Below are 12,095 nucleotides of genomic sequence, written 5' to 3'. Positions count from 1 at the left end.
AATTGGGTTTCTATAGAACCCTAACGGCAAGCTAAATTTCGGGTCTTTTGAGGCGTACCTGACTCGGAAGTTCAGAACCGCCTGCGAGAGAAGAAGGCTCCTTGAAGAGAGAGTCTTCACTCTTCAGTGCATAAAAGAAGAATATGGATGAAACGACGGCGTATGAACTGGCGTGTCATGTTTACCTGTGTCTTGTTTACTTATTTGGGTTTTTACTTTTGACCCCCTAGTTTTTTTTATTTTGGACACTGACCCTGTAGATTTTTCTGTTGCATTTTCATCCTTGTAATTTCGTTGTGTTACAACCGTTAGTTCTGTCAAATGACGGAAATTTCTTTTCCACGTCGGCTTTTTTATAAAAGAACATGTACACACGAATGGATGGAAAAGTCAACTTCATTGACAATTTTTAATGGTCAACCGATGTTGGATTGTCTAGATCATATTCTGCTGTTGTCTAGTTTGTATCGATTGGACTCTCTTTTTTATTTTGGGTTTTGCCTTTGGGCTATCATTGCCTTTGTTTGGACTTGCTGCCCATCTTTGGGTCTTTAATGAAGTTTTCATTTGACCAAAAAAAAAAAAAATGAAATTACAAGGACGGAAATGTAACAAAATATCTTAAAAAGTTGTTTTTCAAAGCACCATAAAATTCAGAGGTCCTATTAAAACTAAGGAAAAGTAAATAAAAAATAAAAAATAAAAAAAAAACTTTAGTTTTAATGAAAAATGACAAATAAAGATGTAGTGAATAGTACTAGGAAAAGGTAAAAATGTGATTTTTCGTTAAAAATGAACAGTACTAGAAGTGTTTCGTTAAAACTCTCTTACAACTAAGGCCAGCCGCCCTTGACACGAATTTATTTGAGCTAACTACATTTCACATGATTTTCAAGATAGACCATGAAGTCCCAATTTTAAGACTTTATAAACATTGCGTCAATTTCTAACTTTGGTCGAATTGATTGTTTGATTGTTAATTAAATTGATTTTCAAAATGGATCAAGCTTGGATACATTCTCCCGAGCTTGAAATTGGTTCAACTCGGCTCTTCTAGAGTGAGCTCGAGCTACGCACGGCCGGACCTGGCTCATTAGTGCAACAAGCTCGAGCTCAATCTACAGATGCCATGTAGGGAAATGAAGATTAAAACTGCATATGCCGTGTCAACTACTTCACCTTGATACACCCTTTCTTTTACCATGCTACAAATAAGAAATCACATACGAAATTAAGCTATATATTTGTGATGTTTAGTCACACCAAAACCATCCCTCTGTAGACGGAAAACCTAACCCAAAACCAGCACAAAACAGGTAAAGCCGGATCACCTACTGCTCTTGCATTTCACCCTTTAATTTTCCACGCATGGGCACACCGGGGCCCGCTTGCGATCCCCTCGTAGTACTTGGATTCAAGTTTTTGTTTGTTCCAAACTTTCACAAAGTCTGCAAATAGTTGGCGTGCGGACTCTGATGAAAGATCGGAGAAGAACACATCTTTCTCTTCTTTCAGCCACATAGAGAACTCATTGTTCTTTAAGAAATAGTCATCGGTGGACAGCTCCTGGAAGTCAATTTTCTGCAAGAAAAACGATATCCTAACCATCAGAAAATCAATGTTCAAGAACCGGATACAATGAACACCATAATAAGTAGGACCATCAAGTGATCAATATCAAAAAGCAGACAATTCCTTATGCCATAGGTTGAGCACCACAAACTCTTGCGTGCAATAAAAAACCATTTCCAAACAATACTAAAGACACTACTTCCTACGAAATATAACTTGCAAGAAAAGACAAGTGATACCGAAAACTGCATATTGAAACTAGATCTCTTGTTTTCTGGTTTCTACATTAGAACATCACAAGTAGGTATCCATGGAAACTATCCATTGCCGCTCTCTAAGTTCCCATATTTTCTGTATATTCCATTAAACAATATAAACTTTTGATGCTCTTTCATCTGAAGCTAAAACAGATCACCAATAATAACAAAGAGGTCTAATAATAGAAATCAAATTTTTGCCGACTTTAGAGAATCTCCGCAAACTTTAGCCTAACATTATGTGATTGCCTCACTTCTTCAGTAACTCAGAGGAGGCAAATTACTCAAAGGATGGAGGACTTCTGCTAACATATTCAAGCACTTATAACATTAAATGTAATGACAGGTTGACATTTTTTTTTGTAAAGAATTGTTACAAGAAGTTTGACCCTTTGTCTTTTTATTTCTGTAAAGATTTATAGGTACATATAAAATCCATATTATATATAGTTCACAGATGAGAGTACTTCAAACACCAAATATTTATTCATGATTGGAGATGAGAAAGCTTACCGAGAGGCGATCGCCTTTGTGATGTTTACTTTTGTGCTTATCCTTTGTCTTCTTTTCTGAGGCAAAATACGTCAATGTGATAAGTAATTTCCCATAAAGAACCTCATCCTCAATAGGCTAAAAAAGCTACAATGGTTAGTCAAATAATGCACTTTCATGTACTTAATCTCGTAGGTTTGTGTTTACTTTTTCAATGTCAAAACAACTCGATGAAACAAAGTTTTCCCATACTCTACAAACACCGAACGTGCCTGATAAACCACTAACAATGCCATTACTCTAATTCGACTGCAACTTGTAGCACAATTTACACGATTATTCAACTAGTAAGCCCGTACATGTCTGGTAAAAACATACCAATTCCAATATACCATTACGCTAATTGGACTGCTAAGCTAACTGAAACATAATTTTTCCTTTGCAACTTAACTATTAGGCCTGTATACAACAGCAGATTGAGGTCAAAACAAAGTGAATATACTCATAGCCATATCCGAATCCCAAAAAGTTCGATTTTAACAAGTATTGCAAAGTTCGATTTAACGAAGTAAAATCCATCTTAAACTAGTGTGAGACTCAGACTCGTATCGACATACCTTTAGCGGAACGGTGTTTTGAGTGCATATGCGACCTTTTCTTGTCCTTCTTGTCACTCCTTCTGCTCTTCCTGTCCTCATCCTCTACTGTTCTCTGCCTCTTGCCTTTTCCCTCATCTGTTAAAAGAAAACACAGAATTCAATATATATATTCTGAGGAACAAATTGCACACACTTTCAAGCAAACCCTGGAGAAATAAAACTTGTTTGGTTGCTGATAAAATGTTGGGGAAAGAGAGAAAATCAAAAGTCCCATGCTTTCTCAACTGGAAAATAACATAGCTATTTGGCTCGGTTGAAATTAAGCAAGAACAACAAAAGCTATGACATTGGACAAATGAGAGAGAGAGAGAGAGAGAGAGAGAGAGAGAGAGAGAGAGAGAGAGAGAGAGAGAGAGAAAGGAAGGAGAGAATTGAGCACCTTCGGAAGATGAAGAGGTGCTCCTTTTCCGACTCTTCTTCTTCTCCTCCGATTTCCGGTCGCTTCCCATTTGAATTGCAGAGAATTACAGAAGGAGAGAGGAACCAGGGAAAGCCCGAGACCAAGATCGTCGACCGACCCGGGGAATTTATATATATATATATAATATTTTGGGAAATTTTAGCATCCTTCTAACCACAAACCTCATGGCCTTTTCGTAGTGTTATTTGACAACTTTGCCCTCCTTGAAATTTATTTGTGTTCAATCAATTTTTTTGTAAATTTATTTGTTTGTGACAACTTCTTCCGTGTTAATTTTAGTTTGTGTTAACAAAAATACTCACACAATTGACAAAAAAACTGAGCCATTGTAAATTGGTAATTAAAATCATCCGTTGATTGAATGTTGGAGCAATAGCAGCCATAAGATCCACTGGCTAAACCATGCCATAGGATCGCGCATGACAGATCCCCAAGCAGCCCAGAACAGCTCATGCCTAATTTGGAGGCTCTAAATATTTGAAATCACCATCCATTAGTCAGTAAGAGTTTTTTTTGTTTTATCTCTACAAAAGCATTTTAGGGTTTGGGATAGAGTGGTGAAGGTTTTATTTATTTTTTATTTTGTAATGAAACTTGGATTGAAGGGAATTCATGGTGGTTTGGTTGTTGTTTATAAATTTTAATTCTAATTTTTAATTGCATCTTGTTTTTAATGGTAATTATATATTATGATGAAAATCTCAATTTACATTAAAACCATAAGTTTGTTGAGAGATACAATGCAAGAGTTTAAATAAAGTTTCTCTCTTATCATCTTCATGGACGTTTGGCTTGAACTTTCACCGGAATAATAATGTATTTTGACCTAAACGCCATATCAATGGGAGGGATCAGGGGTAGTTTACGGTGAAGGTTTGAAAGGATTAAAGTTGCTGCAATTTAAGAAGAAAAATAATACTAAAATATACCAAAATGGAACCTAAGTTGCATACCTCAAATGCCGTATAAGATCTATATGAATTTGTGGAATATTTAAATGGTAAGAATAACGTTGCGTTTGAGGGATTCAGATTTGGATAGAAGATGAAAAAAAAAAACAGAAAAAAAAAAAGCAAAATCTTTGATTTATTTTTTATACATGCTTGTGCTTGATTGTACAGCAATAAAATAAGATGTAAAGTGAATGATTCTTGATATCATAAAATAAGTGGTTCTTAATATCATAAAATGAGAGAAAGTGTAAAACCTTGTATAGACATTCGGATCTTTTAATTCTCCAACAAGTAATCTTGTAATCATACAAAAAGTTACAAACAACATCTTTGCTTGCAACGAAAAGTTTCTTGTAAAAAACGAATGACGCTTAAGTTAGTGAGTATTTGCAGATTTTAGTTGCAGTAGAATTCCTTTTCAGGTGAGTTAATTGGCTATAAGGTGAGTTAATTGGCTATATATGCAAGGTATAACTCTATCATGGGCATGCTGTGTGCTCATTAAAAAATAAGAAACATTACATCAAAAAATTTGTACATGACCATCTGAGCAAGTTGAATGAAATACAAATATTACAGCAAAAATACGCATGAAAAAACTCAAACCCTAATAAAGTCAATGAACAAAAGATAGAGATGAAAAGAAATTTTGACCAAAAAAAAAAAAAAACTGAAAATCCTTACAGATCGCACCCGAAAATGAAACCTACAATCAAAATACAAATTAAAAAAAACTCAAACCCTAATGAATTAAGTTTAATAAAACAAAAGAACGAGATGAAAAGAAAAAGAAAACAGACGCAGATTAATCTTCGGGTATCACACAAAAGAAGAAAGACCCACTTTGGCGTGATGAGATTATAAAAACAAAAAAGAATAATGTCGACCAAATCCAAAACGATTTATAACATCAACTGTATGATGAACACATAAATATAAAATAACATCCCGGTTATATTCTCTGCTATTAATTTATGACAAGGAAGGGTTTGCATAAACATATAAAGTCGCGTTAATTAAAGCATTTATAATGAAAGAAAAATAATGAAACATTTCAAGAGGAAAAAAAAATATTACAAGAAGCAGATACATTAACAAGAAAGAACCTATCGAGAAATCAGAAGAATCATACCTGCAAATATGCATGGCTTCTAATCTTTGATATCCATCCTTTTGCGTACGTCAATGTCACCGTATAGAGCAGCTGCATTCGAAGTTTTGTGGAGCTTCTTAATTTCTGAACTTAATCGAGCAAAGAAGCTCCAAAAAACCTCAAAGTTGCTGCTCTGGTGATTCCGTAAGCTTGCGCTCGATCTGGCGGTGATTGTATACGATGGCTATGATATTTTGAGAGAGAGAGAGAGAGAGAGAGAGAGAGAGAGAGATCGGCATGAGAATTCCTCATGCCCTCCCTTATTTATAATAAAAAGGGAAACCGAAATACTTGCTCCCCAAATAACTCTAGATCCTTTTAGGATTCCTATATTTTCGGAAGCGATTGATGGCCACGTTTTCCTTGTTAAAAAGGATTTGATATCTTCTTAATTAGATAGGGTTTTTGTTTACCCTAAATATATATAATTAAATCACTAATTAACCAACTTTATAATCGTAACATTTCCCACACAAAATAGATACCAATGGACTTCTTTAAATTTGATTTTTGATTTGTGATTTTAAATACATCTTAAAAAATCGTGTGACATTTTCCACAAGAATCTCAATCCCTTTCAATTTCGGATTCAATCGTTTGTTCTATGAATTTTTCATTTTAATTGTCTTGTAGGTTGTTGTAAACACGAAAAATTCCTGCAACGAGAAACACGAATACCGTGTACAAAATAATATTTTTTGTATTTAATTGATTTTGGGGTTACAATCTCTTTGTAATTTGATCCTCTGATTCTATCTTCGTAGGGTGTAGGTTTGTGGATGAGCTGTTGATCCAAAGGGCCGTCGGGGCTTGATCTAGGGATGAACAGTTGATGAAGGCTTTTGAGCTTGATCTTGAAGACTGGGTGTATGGATTTCTTCAAGGGGGCCGTCGGGGCTTGATCTTGAGGGTTGATGGATGAGCGGATCTTCAAGGGCTTTTGGGCCTAATCTTGAAGACTGAGTGTATGGATTTCTTCAAGAGGCCGTCGGGGCTTGATCTTGAGGATTGATGGATGAGCGGATCTTCAAGGGCTTTTGGGCCTAATCTTGAAGACTGAGTGTCTGGATTTCTTCAAGGGGGCGTTGGGGCTTGATCTTGAAGGTTGATGGATGAACGGATCTTCAAGGGCTTTTGGGCCTAATCTTGAAGACTGAGTGTATGTGTGGATTTGTTGAGGTTGTTGATCCAAAGGGCCGTTGGGGCTTGATCTTAGGATGAATGGATGATGAACGATGAACACTTTCCTCAAGGGCCGTCGGGGCTTGATCTTGAGTTGGTGGAAGTTCTTCAAGGGCCGTTGGGGCTTGATCTTGAAGGAGGATTTGACGAAGAACGAAGAGTGTTTTCTTGATCCTTCGGGATTTGCTTGAGAGCTTTAGAGTTTCAAGGCTTCAAGGTTTTGGTGTGATGTGAATTCCCTTCTTTCTTTCTCTTCTTCCTCCTTTCTTTCTTCTTTTTCCTCCCTCAAATGAATGCCTTGGCTTCCTATTTATAGAATTCCAAAACTTGATTTTTGGATTTAAATAATTAGATGAAATAAATCATTTCTGCCAGGTATTGACACGTGTCCTATTTGATGACTTTTCCAATTTATTTCGATTTTTCGTTGAGTCACACGCTACATGTAAAATTTATGTAACACGTGAGTGTTGAAATTTTAATTATTGGTCAACATTCATTTCACCGAAATTTTGATGTCTACAAATGCCCCCACTTCAAGGCGCGTCGTAGACATGTCTTGTCACGTGTAGAAGATGCGTTTTGAAGTCCCTTAATGTAGATGTCAACCCAAGGGCCGTCGAGGCTTGATATTGAATTGAGCTGGAAATTTCTTCAAGGGCCATCGAGGCTTGATCTTGAGTTCGACTGGAAGATTTTCTGGTTTCCTCCTATCGTTGATTTTCCACAAGCTTAATCTTGAACTGGGCTGTAAGATTCTTTTGGTCTCCTCCGAAGGTTTGAACTTACTCCTTTTATCTGGAGTTGAATTTGATTCAAGGGTGGTGAACACTTGATTTTGAATCGGACTTGTGATTTCTTCAAGGGCCATTGAGGCTTGATCTTGAACTGGGCTGGAAGATTTTTTTGGTCTCCTCCGAAGGTCTGAACTTACTTCTTTTATCTGGAGTTGAATTTGATTCAAGGGTGGTGAACACTTGATTTTGAATCGGACTTGTGATTTCTTCAAGGGCCATTGAGGCTTGATCTTGAACTGGGCTGGAGGATTCTTCTGGTCTCCTCCGCTCGTTGATTTTCCTTTGTGCTACTCTTGAACTGGGCAGCAGGATTCTTTTGGTCTCCCCCCGAAGGTCTACGAGCGGTTTCAGGATATGGCAGGCAAGTACGAGGTGGAGGTGCTGACCTGTTTCTTTGTTCAATCTTTCCAATTCGTATTGAATACGAATCGGAAAGATTGAAGTTTCCTTGTCCCTTCTCTGGCAGTGTATCAACCGTTGAAGATGACTACTCGAGAGCAATACTAGGTAAGCAATCAGGAATAGATTCCAGGTAGTCGGTTCCAGATCGGAAGACTGACTCCAAGTGCCGGCTGATTGCTTCTTTCACTTTGCCATGCGAGTAAGAACAAGGACAAAGGAAAAGACAGGGAAAAAGCATGATATGAGATACCTTTGCTTTCGAAGAAGCAGCGAATGAATCAACACATATATTTGTTGTGCTTGTCTCCACATGCTTCGATATATCATTTTCACTTGCCTTACTTGCTCCCCTTTGCAGAAGTGGTATTTCCTTATGCAGGTTTAGCATCTTCTCTTGTAGTATTTGTCCTCCGATGCAGGAGTTGAATGCAACCTTTGCATTTAAATGGTGCTTCACTTCTTGGTGGCAACTGGTTTGAGTGGAGGTTCCGACATATTGCTTTCTCTGTCCTTGTCTTGGCAGGTGAGAACAAGGGCAAAGGAAAAGATAGGGAAAAAGCATGATATGAGATACCTTTGCTTTCGCCCTTGATGATATGAGATACCTTTGCTTTTGAAGAAGCGGTGAATGAATCAGCACATGCTTCAATCTATCGTTTCCTCCTGGGTCATCTGTACTCCAGGCATCTGGTGTCTTCAAAGGTTGAATAGGTTTTCTCAAGGGAAGAAGAAGAATTGAGTATTTCGAGAGGCTTTGCTGGGAGTGCGCCCTCAGAGGTGAGGAAGAGTTGGGCATTTTCTTCAGGTCTGCCTTGCCATAAGAGACGAAAGTCGACACATATAGGGATTTCTTAATAGCAAGTGGTGGTACCGTTCTTTTACCCTTGTCGACAAACGTCTCTTCGATATCTGAACGACGCCTCTTCGATTTCTGAACGAGCGCCACTTTTGACAAAGTTGCACGCGTTTTCTGAAAAGCAGAGAAAGCGTCGCCGAACTTTGCGCTTGTCGGCTAAAGACGTGTAGTTGCGATGATGGCCTCCACGTGTTTTCGACTTTGTCAGATATCTTTTGACAAAGTTGAACGCGTTTTCTGAAAAGTCGCGAACGTGTCGCCGAACTTCACGCAGGAAAATCCGGATTTTTGAATCGGTGGTCGTGTCGCTTGGCTTTTTACAGAGGTATCGATCACCTCCAACATGCACACTTTGAAGACTGCCCATTTGTGAAAATCGTCTCCGGCCCTTTGAAATTTAACTCCATCCACCCCTTCTCTTTGAACACTTTTGAAAAATGGCAAACCCATCGAACCTTAGCTTAGAATTGAGTCTCAGCAGTGATACGGGCGTGCCGCGTCAAGGTAACGTATGGCGCCCTTCTTTCTTATCTTCTAACGGTCCTCTTACAGGTGAAGACTCCATGATGCAAGATGCCACAACAGCTACAATAGTAGCTAGGAACCTCCTCACTCCAAAAGATAGTAGGCTGCTGTCAGGACGGTCGGATGAGTTGGCCGTTCAAGAGTCCCTCGCTCTCAGCGTTCAGTGTGCAGGCTCTGTATCCAACATGGGTCAACGCCTACTTGCTCGCTCCCGTCAGGTTGAATCGTTGATGGCAGAGGTGGAAAGTCTCAAGCAAGAGATCAAGCAGCTGAAGTATGAGAATAGAAGTTTGCACGTGCTTGCAAACAACTATTCGACGGGCATGAAGAGGAAGCTTGATGAGCTGCAAGAGTCTGAAGGTCGGATTCAAAGTGACCGTCAAAGGTTTTCGTCTTTCCTCCAAAGGCACATTTTTCCTGGGTCTTCCAGCGTTTGGCCAAGTATTGAGGCCTCGAATGCTCTATCTTCGATGCCTCCCGCTCCGATGCCTTCCGCTCCGAGAGTTTTTCCAAATAATGGGGCTTCACGTGAACATCCTTTGTGAAAGCTCCAATCTTGTATTTTTTTTTTTTTTTTTTTTTCATGTGTAAGCACATATCTGTAATTTATCAGAGATATCAATAAATAAACTTTATTTTATTTAGCGTAATGTGCTAAATAGAGCGTATATATATATATATATATATATATATATATTATTTTTTCACATGGTGCCGGTGCACCAAGATCCTTTTTTTTTATTATTATTTTTTTCTTATTGCTTTCGGTGGTACTGATCCACCAAGATAGATCCTTTTTTTTTTATTATATTTTTTTTCTTTGCTTTCGGTGGTACTGATCCACCAAGATAGATCTTTTTTTTTTATTATATTTTTTTTTTCTTTGCTTTCGGTGGTACTGATCCACCAAGATAGATCTTTTTTTTTTTTTTTTTTTTTTTTTTAATAATATTTTATATATATATATATATTCCCCACATGGTGCAGGGAGGAAATGCAGAGGAGCTTGGAGTAGTAGGAGGTAAGAGACGGAGAAAGTCTTTGGGTGTGAGTTGCCAAACTTTGATTTTGTCAATCACATTTAAAGGCAGCAGCAGAGGCAAGCAGATGTGAGTTGACAAACTTTGTTTTTGTTAATCACATCCACAGGCAGCAGCAGAGGCAAGCAGATGTGAGTTGACAAACTTTGTTTTTGTTAATCACATTCACAGGCAGCAGCAGAGGCAAGCAGATGTGAGTTGACAAACTTTGATTTTGTTGATCACATTCAAAGGCAGCAGCCATGGCGGAAGTGCAGAAGCAGCCAGAGCTTGAGGCAGAGTGTAAGGCGTCGAGCTTCACGATCGGCTAGTCGTTTGACAGCGGTCACTGAAGTTCTTCGCCGATTTTGACCACGGTGGCAGGAGTGAGGAGCTTGAGGTAGTTAGTGGATGCTGCTGCTGCGGCTATGGAGTTGGAGAGCTGGTGAGCTTAAAGATGAAGCACAGCCGTGAGGAGGTTGAAGAACGAAGGAAGGCCAAAGAGCTGAGAGCGTCATCCGTGAGTCCAATGACCGCAACCTACTCCCTTGTCTCAGCCAACAGCAGCGGAAAGCAGTCCCCAGGCATCCAAGACGCGGCGCAGCGACACCAACCTAAGTTACAACCTCAAGCCTATGTCGTGGCACTTTGTCTCTGAGACCACCCGTACCGCCACATCGCACATCTTTGCTAATTGGGGTACGTTCACGACATCTTCGATGGTCAAATGTTGACAAGCTTCTTCGTGTATATCTGTTCTTCAGCTGCGAGACGAAGTTCACGTGGCTGCTCTCACTGGGCATCTGCCTCTGCTTCTTCCATGCCATACCAATTCGATTCTTCGCCATTGCCCTCCTGGTTTTTTTTTTTTTTTGCGGGTTTGGTGGTGGCGCAAAAGCCGCCGCTGAAGCTCCTCAATAAATGGAGTCACAGAAGGGTCTCGGGAATTGAGCAGCAGGACCTCCATGGTATAACTCTTTGCCTCTCTTCTGGATTCTGCCATCAGAGACACCATTTCTTGCACAAAATCACTGAACCCCTTGTCCTCTTCGTCGTCATCGGGATCGTACAGGCCAACATCGTACATACTTCGTTTTCTCTGGTCTGATAACACTGAATAGGCTTCTTGAATTTGCTGGAATTTCCGCTTGGCTTCACCCAACAAAGAAGGGGTTCTTGTCCACCTGTCCGGATGCCATTTCATCGCTAGCTTGCGATATGCACGCCTTATCTCTTCCACGGAAGACTCCGAGCCGACACCAAGAACAGTGTAATAAGAAGGAGACCCCTGAATTCGATCACCCTCCATCTTCAACAAAACCAAACTCTCGGAACTTCTTCAAACCAAATTCTCAGTCCACAAAATAATCACATCAGAAGCTTGCTGATCTCGAAAATTCTGGTGCCCAGACGACCCTTGCAATACAACGAATTACGAGGGAAAGGCGGTCATGATGGCCTTGATATGCTCCAAGTTGATCACGATAGCTCGCTCTCGACCCAGAACCGTAGATGGGTATGAAAGAAACGGGTCCAGGATCCGAAGGTCCCGAGCGGGTAGACATGTACGCCGCATGATGGCGTGCTTGCCGACCTCTACCACCTGGGCTTGCCCATTCGAGTCCAGAAGCAACCATGGCCGCACGCCAAGCCCCTTCTTCCGTAGACCGCCGGTCGCCGACATGCCCAGACCGGGCATAGTGGGTCGGGTCTGCAGTGGTAATGGGCATGTGGGGACTGAAGATATTGAAGGTTTTGAGCTTCTTGATTTGCATGGGTTGCTGCAGGAATTCGGTCTCGATCTGCA

At 39.8% G+C, this 12,095-nt stretch overlaps 1 protein-coding gene across 1 annotated transcript; it reads right to left on the bottom strand.

Annotated features, from left to right (window-relative positions):
• Positions 1–1,161: 1,161 nt before the first annotated feature.
• On the bottom strand, positions 1,162–3,494 carry LOC137729929 (style cell-cycle inhibitor 1-A-like). Its single transcript, XM_068468979.1, has 4 exons — positions 3,360–3,494; positions 2,939–3,055; positions 2,343–2,398; positions 1,162–1,581 (listed from the first exon to the last, which is right to left on the bottom strand). Exons 1-4 carry the CDS (start codon positions 3,427–3,429, stop codon positions 1,348–1,350), a joined length of 477 nt encoding a protein of 158 aa, XP_068325080.1. The 5' UTR covers positions 3,430–3,494; the 3' UTR covers positions 1,162–1,347.
• Positions 3,495–12,095: the final 8,601 nt, after the last annotated feature.

The sequence above is a fragment of the Pyrus communis genome, chromosome 3, assembly GCF_963583255.1.
Source record: "Pyrus communis chromosome 3, drPyrComm1.1, whole genome shotgun sequence".
NCBI classification, from domain to species: domain Eukaryota; kingdom Viridiplantae; phylum Streptophyta; class Magnoliopsida; order Rosales; family Rosaceae; genus Pyrus; species Pyrus communis.
The sequence above is the reverse complement of the archived record's forward strand: the minus strand, read 5'-3'. Positions and strand labels throughout refer to the sequence as shown.